Raw genomic sequence first — 17,697 nt, forward strand, 5'->3', positions numbered from 1 at the left:
AGCACCTATTGAGCAGGAAGTTCCAATCATGGATGCAAGGCTTTCTGGGTGTGAAAACGGAGCTTTGAAAAAGGAATTTGTGAAACTTGAATTATTATTCAAATATCTAAAAAAAACTTGAGCGTCTCTGAAAGAAATACAACTTTTTTAAAGTTTCTGATACATTCAATACTAAAACTGTGAACATCTCTAAGATTCCCACACTGAATTTTTCAAAAATTACTTTTGCATTTGAAACTCAATATCGAATAAATAATTTAATAAATATATTGAAACACTCAGTTTTTTTGTATTTGGGACTCCAGAGGCCCTAAATCGACATTTTTTTCGAAAGGTCGTTGAAGTTAAAAACTTTCAGGTTGCCGATTTTGATAATTGCCGTTGTTTTGATTGAAATTGCAAAGAAACCGCTCAGAGGAATAACTGAAATCTGAAAAAAAAATTCGGCGATTTTGGCAATTCGCTGCACAGACACTAGGTAGACATTGGGTATAAAATAACGGTACTTGTCCGATTTCTGCCTTTTTTATTCAATATTTCAAATCAAATTCTCACGTGAATGTTTATTTCAATACTATTTCAATTTTTAGGCTTAGAAAACAACAATACTAAGCCTGAAATTACAAAAAAGTTCACGTTTCATTAATGAAAATATCGAAAACATTTTGGGGGGGGGGGGGGGGGGGGCAGAAATCGGAAATGTACCAAAATAACTTGTCTCATTTTTGAAAAATTATAATAATTAAAGTTTATCACATTATTTTTTTAAAAATCATAATGTTTCGTATGTAGTTTTGAACAGAAAAATACCTTAATTTTCAAAGTTTCATGCGAAAATCCTATATTTTTGAACGAGTCTAAGCTGTTCAACAAATTACTAATATCTAACTAGTCCAAACACCGGAAACCAAGGATTAAATTTCAATGTGTTTTTTTTTGCAAATCGGATAAAATTAGTCAATTCCAAAATTTTCGAACAAAAAGATTTCAATAATTTTGGAAAAAAAAACACTTGAAAATTTATACATGCATAATATCGGAGAATCAATAAAAATGTAAAATGGTCGAACTTTTAAGGTACAAGTGAAACAGATTTTACAAAATTCAAACACCAACGAAAGAACATGAAATATCGTTTGCAACTTGGGAATGTTAAGACTATCATTTAGGAAGTCCACAAAATCAAGCTAGAAATTATAGCCGGGCGAGAGGTAATGTGGACGTCACTCTACCCTCGCCTTCCGAGCGCCCGCCTCACTTCCCGATGTGCATTTCTGATTTTTTTTTACTTGAATCGAGTTTCCAGATATTATATCTGGTGGTTTTGAGGGCGCGGGAGGGCGTGAGCCGTATCGAGTGAAATTATAAAAAAGGAACATCTACGGATAAAAAAAGAAGACATTTTCAGACAAAAAGGCTTCGTCACAATCATCTTCATCATCATTGGCGTTCTGATGATCTAGATGAGAGATGCAATATCCTTCTGTTACTCTCTCTCTTTCTACAAAAAAAGAGAACAAGAATTCAGTGTGTATCTTCCAGAGAAGCTTCATCCCACTCTCTGAGTCTCTTCCTCTCATCCCTTCTTATCCTCTATATATATGCTCCATGAGCATTCTTCTATTTTTCTCTTCAAAAATACTCTTCTGTGCTCATTTTTCTCTGTCTCTTTGGATGATGAGAAGAGGATCATGATGATGATGATGATGATGAGAGGATGAGTATGCTGATAGTCAGAGGATCAGACAACAAGACAAAAACTCTATTCTTCTTCTGTTTTTGCTCAACAACCGAGAGATAATGAAAATGTTGGGAGACGGAGATGAGCAGCAAAATTGATAAATTATTAAAAGACGACACATCCGGGTGTCTATGTGTGTATCTAAGATGAAGAATAAGAAGATGGATATCAATGGAAAATGTGTGTGTACATTGTGCACTTCTCACTTCCAAGAAACTCCAAAGGGTTACGTAAATTTTCAAGTAACCATCTGACCTTTTTACTTACATGTTGCAGAACAAAAATGTGAACTTTCAATGTATTTAACAGTGTACAAATGAACTCAGGTAAAACATGGAATGTTTAAGATGTTCATGAAACGGTAGATTTTTTACAGTTAGAAGGGTAACCGAAAAACGACAAATATTAAATCAAACAAATTGCCCCGGAACAATTGTGAAAACTAAATTTTTTACAAATGATAAAGGTCACCTTACTATTAGTTCATTTGTGTTCCTTATTAAGAATTAAACCTAGAATAAAAGCGTTATGTTATAGGGGACGCCCTTTTGGTTTTTGAAAGCTGATTGAAATTTATTTCTTAATGGCGAGAGCTTTGCTGAAAATTTTAAGTCTTTCTTAAAATCTATATCTGAAAATCAATTAAAAACCAATTTTATCGACTAATAGAAGGATTACGGTGTACGTTTACCGTGATAACTATCAAGGACTACGGTAGATTTTTGGTTCAAGAAAAAGTCATCAGAGTCCCCACTTTTGATCTTGAGGAATTGAGTTCATGAAAAATGTGACGCTTCAATCGGATTACCGTTTCTCACTCTCTGATTGCACGAGCGAAGGTCAATCAGATCCCACTTTTTTACAAGGAAATGGAGATCATTTGGCAATGGACTCAACGCTTTAAAAATTCAAAGTCTTCGGAGAAATCCACTAGTAAAATCGCGAAAAAAATGCTCAATCATTTTTAGTTTCAGTCTGTTATAGAAGTACAGCTAATGAACCAAACATTTTGTTGTTCTTTAGAACTATAAGTTCGTTGCAAAGCAGTAGGAAAATATATGACATGATTTAATTCTATAATGAAACATGAGAAAAATTGTCCAAAATGTGTTTTTTTTCTTTTCTCAAAATAATCAACTCGATATGACGATTTTTATAAATTTGGCACAGGACTGAACGTCCCTAACAGTAAATATAGGTGACCTTTCGTATTCTGGATTGAAAAATCGATAAAGAAGAATACATTTGTTTTGAATTTTTTGAAAGCAACCGGATGTAGATGTTCAACTAGTGAAAACTGTGAATTCGGAAGCAGTAATACATGATTGAATAATATTCACAAAATAAAATTCTCAAATTCTAGAAATGTGCGGCAAACATCAAAATTTCGCCGAACTCGGCAATTTTCGTCAATTTCTCCAAATACAAAGGTACAAAATTAACGAAGAAAACTTTTTGCCAAGTTTTCTATAAATTTTTGATCCATATTGTAAGTGTTTGAATTTTGGTAAGGGAAATTTTTAGAGTAATGCGACAATTTCTGGCATGATTTAATAATTCAACAGGATAAAAATATGCTTATTGTAGATATACTGAAAATTTATAACTTGTACAAACAAGTTATAAAAAATATATAAAATTGACTTAAACCTTGAAAAATAGACATAAAAATGAAAGCCCAAAAGTTCGGAAGACCTTTTTTTCGAAACACCCTATTTCCATGAGTCTCAAGTGCAAAACACATCGAAACGAGGCGAAATATAGAGAAAAACGAACTAAATTCAATATTCAAAGTTCCTCATAAATTCTTACATCGAAGTCTTTTTTCTTCTTTTTTTATTTTATTTTTTTCAATTTAATTCTCGAAATTCTCAAAAAATTGCTCACAAGGCACTTCTTTCTTTTATAAAAATTGAATTCAAAATATCTGGTCAACGCCTCTTTTTTCTTTACTCAATAGAAAAAAAGGGACTAAAAATAGATTGAGGGAGAGCATTTTTGTGCTCATTTTAACTGATGAGTGGTACAAACCCGGGAGACGACTAGAGCTCATAATTGTTTGTTGCCAGACGAAAAAAGGCTCGCGTCATTTTCATTTTAGTCCGCAGACTCGGATCATTGAAAAAGAAAGAGTCAAATTGAAATATTTTTTCTGTTAGTAGAAATGAGAAGTAATTGAAAATAGAAAGTACAGTTTCACATAGACCATAAAAGTTCTTGTATATAATTTAATACAATTTGTATCCAGTCGAAATTTCGTATTGTTTTATTAGATTCAAAATTGTCTGAATACACCGAATTTCATAATGAAACTTTGAAAACTTCTCAAAAAATGGTCCATTAAAAAAACTTTTTCGGTTTCAAGAATAGTTGTTAAAACATTGCAAATTACTGTGTTTGCCGAACTCGTCAAATTTTGTAATAAGCAGAATACCCCCCTGGATCTGTGATATACCACGTAACTAACTACTTCATTTTGTGGATTCTGATTAAATAGCTTATCTTTGCCTTTTAACGTTTCAAAAAAGAAAAAAAACACTGAAACTACACTTTTCCCTTTAAATTACTACCGGCATCATAATTTTTATATTATCACAACATTTATGCTCATTCAAAAATGTATTTTAAAAATGTCGGAAGAAAAGTCTTTAACTCATTTTCAAGATATTTGCTTCTTTAAAAGTGAGTGTTTTTCCTTTGAATTTTGTGTCCTTTGAATGACTTCTGTTTAGAAAGTGTTTGAAACATCTAAATTAAGTATTTTTTCAGATGGTTTCTGCATCCTCCAATTTTCCAGTTTCCAGAAAAAACCTGAGTTGTCAAAAATCTAACTTTTATTTTTATTTTTAATAATCTCCAATGACCAAAATGTTTTTCCGTTAGTTGATCATTTTTTTAATAAAAATAATTGTTTCTAGTGTTTCAGAAATAGAATACGAAATTTTTTTAAAAATTCTGTCAAGCATTTGTTTGAATATATTTGATTTGATTTTCAATGATTAAAATATTTTAATAAACTTATTTAATTATGCGTTTAAAATATGTTATTAATATTTATTCAGTTAACAAAATGACGGAATCAAGAAACCAGTGTACTGTGCGCAGTTTTTCAGAATGAAGCAAATTAAATTGAGTATTGGAAGAAGATTGGAAGAAAAAAGGAATTATTGAACATATAAAATTAATTTCATCATGTTTAATCGATCAAAACATCTGGTATCTTCCCGTATTATGACGTCTCATTTCGTAATAATGTGGACGCCGGGAAGCCGATTCACGGATTTCACGGCCTAAAGACTGGCAGTTTAGTCGCTGGAACTGGTGGATTGCACGCTTGAAATTCTGAAAAATAATAAATCTAGATTGGGATTTTTTTTATTCTTTGTGGAGAATTCACGAAGATCGAACGATCTAAACATTATTTCCTGATAACAGCTACTTGAAACAGTAATTTTTATTTCAACAAGTAATTTCAAGAAGCTTATTTTAAACTTTGCATCTATCGGATACTAAAATGTCAGCCTAATAGTCATCAAGCCTACTCAGTGTTTTTGAATGATAAAATTTACGATAACTTTCAAAAATCGAGTTGAAACAGAAATTTGCACTAGTCATACTGTGTTCCTGAACTCCTTAAGAGCAATTAAAGTCTTACTGAAACAGTTGTGTTTTTTTCGTCGAAGAATTTCGAAAAACCACTAACCGAATTAAAAGCGCATAAAAATACAATTTATCATTTTAATTCAAATTCCTTTATGGCAGTCGCCCGTGTGAAAGGCATACTTTGCATCTATCAGTCGCAAAAATATCTGCCTACCTGTCAACCTACGCCTACCTCGTGCCTTAACGCCCGCTTGTTGCAAAAGTACACAAAAAAGTTTTGATTTCTTTCAAAAAAAAAAACCAGATACATATCGTAGTTCACTTTGCATTGTAAAAATAGGCTGTTTCATGTATACCCATTGTATAGAATACTATTTCTATAATTTATAAAGAGAATTTGAAAACTTCTTGAAACATTTTTGTTTTTTTGTCAAAGAATTTTGAATAAAGCACTGACTGAACTAAAGCGTATAAAAATGAAAATTACCAATTTTATTTAAAATCAAGAATAATTTATGACATTTGTATGCAAAAAAGTTAGAGATGTGAAATTGTCGTTCAAAATATGTGTCGCTGTCCAATTTGGAAAAAAAACTCACTTTTTCTTTTTGCCACGGCAATACTAAATTTGCCAAATATTTTCCATCTGGTTGCCGACTTGCCATTACTAACAGCTTCTCATTTTGATTCTTTACTGGGATATTGCACGGACATGAGCCATCTGATTCAGAGGAAAGACGAATTTCTGAAAAAGCTGGAAATAATTGACTGTTTCAATACACCCATATAAAGTTGAGAAAAAACTAGATTATTTCAAGTACAAAAATACTAACCAACATCAGAAACACCTCTCCTTCGTTCTCCTTTTTTCAAACTTCTTCCGTTTCGAACACGAATGTGTGTTGGTGAATCACGAATTACTTTTGCTTTTAACACTGAAAAATGAATATTACTTTTTATGATAAAATTTTGTTAGATTTTGTGAAGTTTAAAAATAATATTAACGGACTTGCCAGCAACACTGTAAAATATTTACAAAGCATTATCTAAAGAAAGTAAGAAACAAGCTAAAAATAAAAATCGAAATGAAGAGGAAAATTGGAATTGACTTTGTAATAAATTAGGATTGCTTTTTTTCTAAACGACAAATTTTTACTGATAATATCTAATAGAATCGATTAGATGAATTGAGCTGCCAAAAATAAACAATTTTTTTTAACGTTTCAATGCATTGTTAAAATAGAATAAATAATTTTAAATCATTGAGTCGGGTTTTTTGCTTTTACTTTCGCTCGAAATACTATTAAAAAGTTTAAAAAACCGCCAAGGACTGGTTTTGGTTCTAATCTAGTTTAAAATACTTTCTGTGTCCGTATACTGTTCAAAATGACCGGCTTCATGTATTCGGTATTTCCTCAAATAGTCTTGCACTTGACTTTGACAGCTCATTTCTCGGTATATACTGAATACTTTACAGAATATTTCATTGCAAATGATAGAAAAATATGTAATCGATAATTTGAAAGTTTGACATGTTTTGGTAATTCCAACAAAAAAACCAAAAAATATCATTCCAGAGTTAATCAATGATTTGCGAGAGAAAATACGGAGCAATACAATCAGGGGACATTTTTTGAGTTTGTTTCACATAAATATTTGACGTCAAGGAATTCGGAGACAAAAACTTCCTTCGCGATTTTGATACTTGTCCTTGAAATAATTAACCGGTTTTTTAAAAATATAATCGCTGTTTCGGAAATAGTCCTTTCATAAATTTAGAATTTTCCATTTAAAATCAACACTAATTTGACAAAGTACCCAAAATTCATAAAATGGGTACATTTTCATAAATCTTTCTCTTATTTCTGACCCATGTTTGTTTGAATGTTTCAGAACTTACCCAAATGCGATCTACAAAATTGATCGACAAGATTCTCGTAGGTGGCGACTTGTGAGCAGGCCGTGCACGTTGTGGAGCTACCTGAAATTTAATACTTTTTGTGCCTCTCGGATTACTGTAATATCTTATCTCTTGTCCCTCTCTTTCTTCGAAATCTGACCCCCCATGGTTCTTCCCGCACACACACACACAGTGTCCAGACTAATGTCCAGCATATTGAAACATTAGAAAAAAGAAGTCCCGCACAAGTTTTTTTTTCAGAATGTTGAAAGTTATGCTCCGGGACTCTTTGCGGCGGCACCTCTTTGAAGTGTCCGCGTGATTTTGACAGATTAGGGTGAAGAAGAAGAAGCAAAAGAAATGATGGATGAGGTGTTAGAAAAGAAGAAAAGTCAAACTAATGATTGACTGATAATCTAGATACTATGAGAAATGACCAAGACGAACTTTAATTTTTATTTGTTGGAAATTTAGAACAGTTTTTCCTCAAATTAAATGCTAAGTGTTTCTAAGAAAGTAGTATTTTTTTTACAAGTTGTTTGAAACGGAGAATATTTTGAATGAAGTTTGACCGATTTTTTTCACCACGCAAGGATAACAAATCATCCTGAAAATTGAATATAAGGAAATGACCAACTACTAGTTAATTAGTCAATCATTTGAAAATTTCTTGAAACAGAAAATAAAAAAAAAGTGAAATAACGAAACTTTGGGTATACATTTATAACACTCAAAATGATCCTAAAATATCAAATTACTTAATGACTATTTTTCAAAAAATTGTTTTAACAGTTCAGAATTGTGAAAAAAAATTTTTCCAGTGCCTCAGCTGATGGAAATTGGTTTCTTTATTAATGATGTATTCAATACTAATTTGTGAATTTATTGACAAAAAACACTCCAATCGGCAAAGTTCGGCAAATAAAGAAAACACGACTTGTAAACTTCATGAAGCAGAAAATATTTTAAAAGAGGACTAACGTAACGGTTCCGACGATTTTGAACGTATAGACCCAAAATGGACTCAAATTAACAAATTTTGTAATGAAACTTCTCAAAAAAATTTCAAAAATTTTTTATAGTGGTTCAAAATTTCCGAAAAATGGCACTGATTTCATCTGAAATCTCGAATTTTGTCCACTTTTCCGTGTCGCAACGGTCCGAAGTTGACTTTTTTAAAATGTCATCTTTTATTTCATATTCAAGTTATTTATCTCACAAAAAATTCATTTTCGGACCGCTGGGACACGGAAAAGTGGCCAAAATTCGAGATTTAAACTAAAATCCGTGAAATTTTTCCGAAATTTTTCTCCAAAATTCTAAGAAAATTTTAGCGTCGATGAGTTGGGAAATGAACAAAAACACACAACTTTCTTATTTGATAAAAACATTATAAAGCGGTGAAAGTTCATAGTGTAAACACATAGTTTAAACTAAATTTTTTAAAAATTGTTCTGTTCCTTCGTAGAATGTGTATGTGATTTGTGTCAAAATCATTAAAATCAATGTTTAATTATTGTAATTCTTCTAATAGTGTTGCACCCAACTGATTCAATTTAAAAATTTAAATATCAGCTCATTTTGAAGATATCAATAAATAATTAATTGCAAAACAATAGAAAAGGAGACATCAAATATGTCAGTTGACAATTTTTCGTAAAAGACTGACAAAAACTGAGATAAAACCTGAGTTGAACAGTAAGGTGCAATTGGGAAAATACAATACCTATTTTTTTCAAATTTTACCCCGATGACTCACTCCACTCACACAAGTTTTCAATAATTATAAACCAAAAGTGCAAGTTGGCTCAAATCTCCTCAAATGCCTAAATCCCCCATCACATTTTATAAACAAAAATAACGGACCGACCTGCTGGTGGTTTAGCGGGCTGCATTGGTTTTATACACATATCATCGTCTTCAAACTTTTCACAAGAAAGCATTTCAGGCCATGGGAAACCGTAATTCGCCATTCGATTCTCGCATCCCTGGAATTGAGAGTAAATTAAATAAGTTTAGTAAAAAAAGGGCGCATACAATTATTAGTCGAAACTATTTAGAGACATTATATTTTATTAATATTAATATGTTATCATTTAAACGAAAAACTACAAGTAATTTGAAAAAAAGTTGAAACCGCAAAAAAATTTGTCGTTGGCTGTAGTATTTTTGTTTATTAATTTTGAATCTTGTGAAAATGGAAAGTCGAATAAGAAATTGTTCTGAATGACCCTGTACAATTTTTTAATGATTGTTGAAATTTTTGAGAGAAAGTTTTGCAAATTTTGTACTTGCTGGGAAGTTTCGTGCATTTTTGCGTGTTTGATAGACATAATTAAAATTAATTGAAATTAAGAAATCAGTAGACAGAAATGGGTTTTGGTCGATTTCCAAATTCTGTTAGATGAAAACTAAGAAATTGTACTTTTTTTAAAACTGTAAATGGGAAAATTTCAGAAAAGTTTTTTTGTTTTGAAAAAAATCTGTACAACTGTCAGTACAACTATTCTTCGTATTGAACCAACAAATTAATTATTAAATGAACACTTGATACCTTTCGATTACTCAATTACCATCTCTAATGACTTTTCCATTCTCCCATATAATACCCCTCTTCTCACCTGTTTAACAGCCATACACAGACTCTTGCATGGTAGAATCAATCTGTCCATTTGCATTAGACATACTGGTGCAAATAATGAACATAAAAATCTCTGGAAATATATCGATTTTTTCAAGTAAAAATATTTTTAAAACCTGTGTATCTGGGTGGCAGTTAAGACGAAGAAGACTTTCCCAATCTTTTGATGCATGAATTGCTTCCGAAACTGTTTCATGCTCCAAGATATTGGGAAGACGCATTTGGGTGTACTGGAAAATTAATATAGGACGCCAAATTAAAAAAAAACTGTTTCATATGGAAATTATTACGTAGAAAACTTTGGAGTGCAAGTTTGATCCTGTTTTTGAGCAAAAAAAAAATAAAAAAAGGCTGTTTTTAATATTAATCTTAAGGTGCTTGCTGACAACGTTTCAAATCAAAAATTTTTAAATTTATAACAATCAAATACTATTTCAAGCAAAAAAAAAAAATGTTCAGAACATTTTTTGGTCATTATTTTAGATCAGTAAAAAATTATAATTTTTAAATAAAAATTTACTGTTTCATATAATCTTCATAAATTTTCACAATTTATGCACATCCGATATTTACTCCTTGGGTTATCTCACCTCAATTCCGTTGCATATACTCAAATTGCTCGGAATATCAACGCATTTTGGACCAACAGGCCGTTCTGAAGAGAACATTGCCCATGAATCTTCCAGATATCCATTTGTTACAGAAAATGCAAATAAAATATAAAGAACTGGAAAGAGCATCATAGCTCAGAAGATAGTGGAGGAAGATTTGTCTGCTCCGAGAGAAGTTGAAAGATGAGCCACCAGTGAGGGCGTGGCTTGGGAAATGAGTGGCTCGCCGTGCTCCGCCCGATTTTCTTACAAGATCAAACGCCCTTAATTTATTTAGAATGTAGAAAAATGAAAAAAAAAAAGAAAATATAACGTATTCAAAGAAACAGTAATATCAAAAATGTTCCGCTTGGTTGAATACACCACCACAGTGTGAAGACACCATAAGGGTGTTAATTAGGTCAGTCCTCTCTCTTTAATTAAATCACCGTTTCTCAAAAGATTAATGAACAATCGTGTGAATAATAAAAGGTTATTATTACTTGAATAATTGCATTTTCAAAGAATAATTTTTATGAAAATGAATTGTAGTTTGAAAACAAAATTACTTCAGTTAATGTAGTATCACTTTCCGAAGTAAAAAAAAACTGCAAATTGTTAGTAGTTCTTGAAATAAATACGCAAAGAAGTACAACCTGGAAATTACTTACCACTCTTGTTTTGTGTGTGTTCCGAGCTTTCCACGCAGCCAAAGAATACCAGCCTGCTTTTTAAGGCAACTTTTGCCTGCCTCGTTTTGCCTACTAACAAAGTAAAAGTAACCTGTCTTTTATGCAAATCTGACTTTTCAAAATATTTTCGCAAATTTCGATAAATTTTAATACATTTTTTGAAACAGCAGTTTTTTTAAAAATGATTTTAACTTTCAGGTTTTTTGTTTTTATTCTCCTCTTATTTCCTAAAACGAAAGAATAAAATGTGAAAATCTTAGCATTTCCTTTAAAAACAAAAACAATATTAAAAAATTAGTGGTTTCTTGGAAGCTATATTAGGCACCAATTTTACCCAAAGGAAAAATAATTGATTTCCTCTGCCAGGTACATATAATTTTTAAACAAACAAAACTCAGATTTAACTATCTGAAGCAATTTTATCATTAATTTGAAATAAATTATGGTAATGATTAATCATAACAATCGACAATTACTTTTCTTATTCAGAACTAATCGCCCAAATTAGTTTAATACTACGTAAACCTTTTCTGACATCAAACATCTAATTGTTGCCATACAAACAAACTCTAATTGCTGGGTTTTTCTATATCAATTCAGAGAAAAAGTTCTGAGAATCTGTTGTTTTTTCTTCTTTTTTCTTTCATAGAATATAATGCAATTAATTGCAAATCACCTGCTCAAATTCTTCAAATTTTCCATTAAAGTCATACAAAGAACATGTGAATTATAATTTTATGCTTTATACATTTTTTAACTTTTCGAAATATAATTTACAAAAATAACATTTAAAATTCATCTTGTGCTTGAACGAACATAAACTGAAATTAGGAAACAATTTCACATTTTGGTGAAACCGTAATTTTTTTCTGAAATGTTTTTTGCCATTCTGTCATTTAATTCAAAAACTCGAAACACCATCAGTATGTCAAAAAACATAAAATGGTTCTATAATCTAAAAATTAATTTGAAATTTAAAATTATTCTACTTCGGAACCCAAAATCATCCATCTGCGAAAAAATAGGTCATGCGTTTAAATTTTGATATAAAAACGTTCGTTTTGGCATACATTTCACAGTTGATTGAATTTCAGTTACGTTATCAGTTGCTAACAGAGTTTTACTATTTTAAGATTAACCACAAAAATTTACTGTTTCTAATAAGTTATATAGTATGAAATTTTATCTGCTAGTGTTAACAAATCTTCAACTTACTTTTTCAAATATTTTCCTTTTATTGCAGTGAACAGTGATCGGCATTAAGAGCTAACTTTTTAAAAATGAAATCATTACGATGTCAATATTCTACCAGGAAACTGTTTAAAAAGGGTTTCAATAAGTTGCCAGGCAGCTTACAAAAATTGGCGTAGTTTGTTATGAAGTTGTCCGCAAAAGCCAAGTTTGAATATGATCAAAGAAACTCAGTTTTTTTTTGGCTCAAGCTTCTGAAATTGTTTATATTATTAAGATTATTTATTAAGTTTGCATGTAGAGTATGCTCAATTGATCACAACCAGGGCTGTTGTTTTTTTTTTGCAAAATTAATATTTTGGTTTTTTTTGGATAAAAAACAACAAAAAAACTGTATTTCTAAAGTCTTAACTCTTAGTTGTTAAAAGCGACAAAATTCAGTTTTTTGTAATCGCTTTTGTCCCAACCCTATTTGAGTGAACATTTTTAATGTTAGTACAGGAACAGAAAACGTATCATAAATAATTTCATTATGTTTAGGGTTATTTCAAATTGTCCCTGGGAATATAATCTCTCATAAATTTTAGGAAACTTGCAAATTGGTCAAATACGTCAACACTTATTTTCTGGCGTAATAAAATGATTTTATTTCATAAATGACTTTCAAAAATCAAAACCTAAAAGTTCATTCTAATTTCTGACTTGCTTCCTTCACGGAATTGCAAACATTGTTCCAGTTTTTAAGAAAAATAGTTGTTAAAAAAATCAAACACTATTATGTAAGAATAATTTCTATTAAAAAAAAATAATTAAATATATTTCATGCCCATTTCTTTTAGCATAGTTCTGAAACAATCTTCACAAAATTGGAAACAGATTTTCAGATTGGGATTTGATGAAATTTGATGGCATTTGTTAATTTGTCTAATTTGTCTTATTCAATTTCGTAAACTTTTTTTTGAACTTTCTTATCATGATTTAGAAACAGTTTTAAAAAATTAAAATTTTTCAGTGTAAAATGGCTCTGCTACCTTCCCTGCTCATCAGCTCCATTGAGTTATGTCAGTTTGCAATAGTCACTGTTACAGTACCCTTTTACCTGTTCTTGTGGTATTTTATGATAAAAGCTCAATTCCGAAAGTTTGACGAATTAGCGACACCTTTCTTCAAATTATGCATATCCACTGCAATAATTGATTTGAGTGAGTTGTCATTTTGAAAAGATTAAAAAATGTTTTAAATGTCTAACAAATTCAAAAACTCTTTTCCAGGCACCCTTTTCGCTAATTATTTCGGAGTAATGTTTCCGAAATTTGGATTTTTCAATGATTTTTACATTTATCTAGATGCAATCTATGCTCATATTTATTTGTATATTGCGTGGAGTACGGGAATATGTCAGGCAATGTGTGTATCCGTGTTAGCTACTAATCGATTATCTGCAATGTTATTACCAGGAAGTTATCACAAAGTTAGTTATTAGTAATATGAGAGAAACTATAAAATTTTAAACGTCCAATTATTTATCCAAACATTGAAACAGAAAATTTTTCAGATGTGGAAATCGAAACGGCTTTGGATAGCAATTTCTGTTCAATTTTTGCCTGGAATGTTGGTTGGATTACTCACTTTTTTCAATAAAACACAGCTTGCTATCAACGAAAAAAATGGTCTGGTTCCTGTATTTTTAGAGTAAGTTTAAGGGGGAAGTTTGATGAAAAGTATGATTATACTAAATCCATTAGTAATCAAGAAAGAAAATGACGTTTGAAAAAAAATCTGCAATTCTCTAGTAGAAAATACCGTATTTCTTCTATTAGTATGGCTGCAATATTATTTTTCGAAAGTATTCCCGCTTACAATACTATTAGGGAAGGCAATACTAATTTTCAAAACATTTTTCTGTGTTGGGGCTAACCAGTTTTTACATGAAAGAACTCAAATTTTATGTTGAAATTTAGAAAATTTGACTATAATTGCAACAAAAATTATTTTATTTGAGTCTCATAGAAATTCGGAAAAAATAGTTGTAAAATAAGCAAAAACTGTTTTTATTATTTCAAAATTAGTGAGACGGGTATGCACCAAAAAAGTAGACGCAAGATCACTTTTCCGATTGTTTTCAGAAAATTGGCGACTCGACAAATTGTCAGTAAATCGGCAAATTGAAGATTTTTTAATTAAAAAAAGTGTGTTTCAATTGTGTGTTAAAAACATTCCTGTTTTTTTAATACATTTTAATGGAATTTGCACACCTTTTTTGCTATTTCTATGAACATTTACAGGATGCGTTCAATTTTTAAATTTCAAATTGAATGTTAAAATCCGCCAAAAAGAATTGAAGAAAACCTGCTGAAAATTCGAACAATAAAAAAATTCGAACAATTTTTTTCAAATTTCTGAGGAAGGGAGCCCTAAAATGTATTTTAGAATTTTTGACGCACACCAAAAAATGGGCAGGCGTGATGGCCAGGTCTGCTACAAAAAATATTGGACCAAAAAAGAAACAAAATGTTTTTTTTTTTTGAATTTTTTTGAATTTTGAACAATTCTACAAAAAATTTTACAAATCCGAAAACCGGGGTTTTGGCCAAAAAGCCAAAAACTAATCATAAGTAATACCGTATTTCTTCTATTAGTATGGCCTCCCTATTAGTCTTGCACTCCCTATTAGTATTGCACTCCCTATTAGTATTGCCCCTCGGAGACCTTCCGAAAATTAGTATGGCACTCCCTATTAGTCTTGCACTCCCTAACAGTATTGCGTCTACTATTTTTTTTTTGCAAACGCTAGTTACTAATTTTAAGATTTTAACAACATTTTCGCCTATTTTGCAACCATTTTTGTTAAAACTTCTATGAGACTGAAGTTACTGAACCTTTTTTGTTGCAATTACAATCAAATTTTCTAAATTTTTAAGTAAAGTTGGAGTTCTTTCAAGTAAAAACTAGTAAGTCCCAACTCAGAAAAATGTTCTGAAAAATAGTATTGCACTCCCTATTAGTATTGCAAGCGGTAAGGCCATCGAAAAATAGTATTGCAGCCATATTAATAGAAGAAATACGGTAAATTTTCTAAAAAATTTAACCCAATGTTTCACTGTTTCCTTAAGGAAGAGTCTTTGTTTCGAAACTTCAATATTTCAAGCTCTTGTTTTTCCCCCAAAGTTGTAAACCAATGTGAATTTTAAAAATGCGTGGATTACACTTTAGTCTCATAATTTTCCAATTTAAAGTTTTATTTTATGCAAAATTTAAAATGCGAAATTTCAGCAAACAAATGACAACTATTTTCTTTTCCATTGGTGGTTTCTTTTTATTTGCGAATTATATTTATCTAATCACTGCGTATTGTTTCCTGTTTATCATTTTACATAAAAGAAATGCAAAATTAAATAGTTTATCTATTAATGTTTCAAAAACAAAAGAAAACGATCGAAAAAGAGAGCGACGTCTTTTCATAATGTGCTCAGTTATTGTATCAGTTCAAATGACAATTCTTATTTTCTTTATCTTGAAAGTTGCTAAAGTTTTTGAACTAACTCTCGATGAATTTTATGTTTTATATAATTTACTGAGGTTCGACTGTTTTTTTTAATGTTAAATCAGTAAATAATCAATTGATACCCCCGCCATTTTAAAAATTAAACAAATTTCCATTAATTTATCCATATTAATTAAACGTGATACCCATTTTCCTCGTTAGGCTTAGGAATGGTGTTTTTCCAAGCCTAAAAGTCCACACGTTTTAATTTATAAATTAAAAATTTAGTTTTTTAAATGGCGGGGGTATAATACACAAGTACCAATCAATTTTTCAGTGATCTATTTGCTAGTATCAATCCATATCTTTTGTGGATATTCTCAGATTCTTTGAGAAAATATGTACTCTATCAAGTGGGACTTCGTAAACATTTATCAGTTAATAACACTGCAATGATCACGGTACAATCAATTGTTTCATTTTGGTTTATTTTTATTCTACTTTATTCAAAAAAAAGCTTACTTGTTGTAATTTTTTTTAATTTCAGAAGTCGGCAATGGTAAATCGAAGGCCAAGCGTCGCTGTTTACAATTAGAGATTTAGAATAAAAAATGTATTTTATTTATTTGTTCACAAAAAATGTTTCACACTTTTTGAGTTTATATATACGTTTTAATTATTTTTGGGAGAATATTGTAAACAAAAATTATTCATGGGATTTAAACGTTTTCCGTAACAGTAACATATAAAAATGTTTAATGTTGGTTTAATTGTTGTTCAGAGAGGTTCTAAACTGTTAATGTGGAAAAACAATTAGAATCGGGAAGGATAGAAGCGGGAGACATGAAAATTCCAGAAAAAAAAACTAGATTTTTATTTTGTCGCTCTTATTTTTGGGTCTGCTACTTTTAATTTTATTTTTAATTTGCATTAATTAGTTTTCCATAAAACTCAAAACGCCTTCTCGTCAGATATTGAATTACGGAATTTTGAAAAAAAAATCACGGTTTCAAAAATTTAATATTCTAGACAACAGATTATTTTATCTTATTAGAACACTGCCGTTTTTAAACCTCATTTCACCACGTCATATCCTTCCCAATCCGATACAAGTACACTTATTTCTGCAAATGTAGCTACACCAAGAATCGTTTTGCACATCGTCATAGTTTCCTGTCCTTCCATTTTGTATTATTTTCTAATCGTCCCTTCAACTATTCCACCCTCTCAATTTCTTTTTTCACAGATGCCTGATCCCGTGTTTTTTCGTGCACCACTTATACTCTAACTACCACCTTCTTTTTCCTGTTGTTTGTTGGAAGAAATTGGATTGAAAGGTCTTTGGAAGTGACCGAATGTATCTTGTTTTTTGTGTTTCAATTTGTCTGATGAACGCGGTTTAAAAAATCTTGCTGACTTTTTTTTTCGAAGAAACTAGAGACGAAGAAGTGAAAAATAAAAATGCAAATATTTTTTGATAACATTTTGAAACAGACTGTTTTTTAAATAAGTTTTGTTTCTTTAATTTCTTGTTTAAAAATCATAATAACGGTAGTTAATTGGAAGCATTTTAAAATGTTAACATGTAATCTAGACATCTAGACATTCACCTTTTCAATCACCTTCCTCGCTCGCAATTTGCAGAATCGTGAACAGTTTTTCGTTAGGTGTTTTAGTTCTTCAAAAATTTTTAGCTACACACGAGCACTTTGAACTGGATAAAAGTCGATTTGAAACTGTTTCAATTTTTTTGGAATTTTTGGATTTAAAAAATAATTTGAAATTTTCTTTAATTATAAAACATCCAAACATCTTAGGAAGGCTTTTAATAATTTATTTACCTGAAAAAGTGGCC

At 30.5% G+C, this 17,697-nt stretch overlaps 2 protein-coding genes and 37 non-coding genes across 42 annotated transcripts; 15 read left to right on the top strand and 24 right to left on the bottom strand.

Moving 5' to 3' along the window:
- Positions 1-1,023: 1,023 nt before the first annotated feature.
- On the bottom strand, positions 1,024-1,044 carry 21ur-8835. Its single transcript, NR_055617.1, has one exon.
- Positions 1,027-1,047, bottom strand: 21ur-6510. The gene has a single exon (NR_055618.1).
- Positions 1,048-2,036: 989 nt separating this feature from the next.
- 21ur-12837 lies at positions 2,037-2,057 on the bottom strand. Its single transcript, NR_055619.1, has one exon.
- 21ur-12696 lies at positions 2,038-2,058 on the bottom strand. The gene has a single exon (NR_055620.1).
- A 662-nt stretch (positions 2,059-2,720) lies between these two features.
- 21ur-6887 lies at positions 2,721-2,741 on the bottom strand. The gene has a single exon (NR_055621.1).
- Positions 2,742-2,763: 22 nt separating this feature from the next.
- On the bottom strand, positions 2,764-2,784 carry 21ur-5691. Its single transcript, NR_055622.1, has one exon.
- A 1,194-nt stretch (positions 2,785-3,978) lies between these two features.
- On the top strand, positions 3,979-3,999 carry 21ur-6238. Its single transcript, NR_055623.1, has one exon.
- A 422-nt stretch (positions 4,000-4,421) lies between these two features.
- 21ur-8901 lies at positions 4,422-4,442 on the bottom strand. Its single transcript, NR_055624.1, has one exon.
- On the bottom strand, positions 4,423-4,443 carry 21ur-9429. Its single transcript, NR_055625.1, has one exon.
- Positions 4,444-4,694: 251 nt separating this feature from the next.
- Positions 4,695-4,715, top strand: 21ur-7454. The gene has a single exon (NR_055626.1).
- 21ur-5500 lies at positions 4,696-4,716 on the top strand. Its single transcript, NR_055627.1, has one exon.
- A 58-nt stretch (positions 4,717-4,774) lies between these two features.
- Positions 4,775-10,637, bottom strand: sfrp-1 (the record flags this gene model as incomplete). Of its 4 annotated transcripts, NM_068576.7 has the most annotated exons (8): positions 4,775-5,083; positions 5,944-6,089; positions 6,178-6,279; positions 7,245-7,325; positions 9,115-9,232; positions 9,866-9,958; positions 10,002-10,115; positions 10,476-10,637. In NM_068576.7, 8 exons carry the CDS (start codon positions 10,626-10,628, stop codon positions 4,946-4,948), a joined length of 945 nt encoding a protein of 314 aa, NP_500977.2. The 4 variants fall into 4 exon arrangements, with proteins under 4 accessions (NP_500977.2, NP_001299990.1, NP_001293776.2 ...); NM_001313061.3 differs by lacking the exon at positions 10,476-10,637 and having other exon boundaries at positions 4,946-5,083; positions 10,002-10,106; NM_001306847.2 differs by lacking the exons at positions 9,866-9,958; positions 10,002-10,115; positions 10,476-10,637 and having other exon boundaries at positions 4,946-5,083; positions 9,115-9,217.
- Positions 5,123-5,143, bottom strand: 21ur-2430. The gene has a single exon (NR_055628.1).
- On the bottom strand, positions 5,337-5,357 carry 21ur-3344. The gene has a single exon (NR_055629.1).
- On the bottom strand, positions 5,695-5,715 carry 21ur-267. The gene has a single exon (NR_055630.1).
- 21ur-8069 lies at positions 6,345-6,365 on the bottom strand. Its single transcript, NR_055631.1, has one exon.
- Positions 6,608-6,628, top strand: 21ur-4451. The gene has a single exon (NR_055632.1).
- Positions 7,726-7,746, bottom strand: 21ur-7642. The gene has a single exon (NR_055633.1).
- 21ur-10731 lies at positions 7,856-7,876 on the bottom strand. Its single transcript, NR_055634.1, has one exon.
- On the bottom strand, positions 8,136-8,156 carry 21ur-9756. Its single transcript, NR_055635.1, has one exon.
- On the bottom strand, positions 8,579-8,599 carry 21ur-3335. The gene has a single exon (NR_055636.1).
- Positions 10,198-10,218, top strand: 21ur-7314. Its single transcript, NR_055637.1, has one exon.
- 21ur-15162 lies at positions 10,361-10,381 on the top strand. The gene has a single exon (NR_055638.1).
- On the top strand, positions 10,452-10,472 carry 21ur-8577. Its single transcript, NR_055639.1, has one exon.
- A 332-nt stretch (positions 10,638-10,969) lies between the features above and the next one.
- Positions 10,970-10,990, top strand: 21ur-11692. Its single transcript, NR_055640.1, has one exon.
- Positions 10,973-10,993, top strand: 21ur-13495. The gene has a single exon (NR_055641.1).
- A 274-nt stretch (positions 10,994-11,267) lies between these two features.
- On the bottom strand, positions 11,268-11,288 carry 21ur-7248. The gene has a single exon (NR_055642.1).
- On the bottom strand, positions 11,269-11,289 carry 21ur-11310. The gene has a single exon (NR_055643.1).
- A 671-nt stretch (positions 11,290-11,960) lies between these two features.
- 21ur-2182 lies at positions 11,961-11,981 on the bottom strand. The gene has a single exon (NR_055644.1).
- Positions 11,982-12,363: 382 nt separating this feature from the next.
- 21ur-11774 lies at positions 12,364-12,384 on the top strand. Its single transcript, NR_055645.1, has one exon.
- Positions 12,385-13,278: 894 nt separating this feature from the next.
- 21ur-6998 lies at positions 13,279-13,299 on the bottom strand. The gene has a single exon (NR_055646.1).
- Positions 13,280-13,300, bottom strand: 21ur-12022. The gene has a single exon (NR_055647.1).
- A 71-nt stretch (positions 13,301-13,371) lies between these two features.
- srv-13 (G-protein coupled receptors family 1 profile domain-containing protein) lies at positions 13,372-16,570 on the top strand. Its single transcript, NM_182311.4, has 6 exons — positions 13,372-13,560; positions 13,630-13,829; positions 13,914-14,050; positions 15,632-15,937; positions 16,180-16,303; positions 16,390-16,570. The coding sequence occupies exons 1-6, from the start codon at positions 13,377-13,379 to the stop codon at positions 16,435-16,437; spliced, it is 999 nt and encodes a 332-aa protein (NP_872111.2). The 5' UTR covers positions 13,372-13,376; the 3' UTR covers positions 16,438-16,570.
- On the bottom strand, positions 13,835-13,855 carry 21ur-11352. The gene has a single exon (NR_055648.1).
- Positions 14,595-14,615, top strand: 21ur-10029. Its single transcript, NR_055649.1, has one exon.
- 21ur-9038 lies at positions 15,498-15,518 on the top strand. The gene has a single exon (NR_055650.1).
- Positions 16,571-16,892: 322 nt separating the features above from the next.
- On the top strand, positions 16,893-16,913 carry 21ur-14551. The gene has a single exon (NR_055651.1).
- Positions 16,894-16,914, top strand: 21ur-2450. The gene has a single exon (NR_055652.1).
- A 355-nt stretch (positions 16,915-17,269) lies between these two features.
- On the bottom strand, positions 17,270-17,290 carry 21ur-7036. The gene has a single exon (NR_055653.1).
- Between the last annotated feature and the right edge of the window lie 407 nt (positions 17,291-17,697).

This window comes from Caenorhabditis elegans, chromosome IV (genome assembly GCF_000002985.6).
Source record: "Caenorhabditis elegans chromosome IV".
Classification (NCBI taxonomy): domain Eukaryota; kingdom Metazoa; phylum Nematoda; class Chromadorea; order Rhabditida; family Rhabditidae; genus Caenorhabditis; species Caenorhabditis elegans.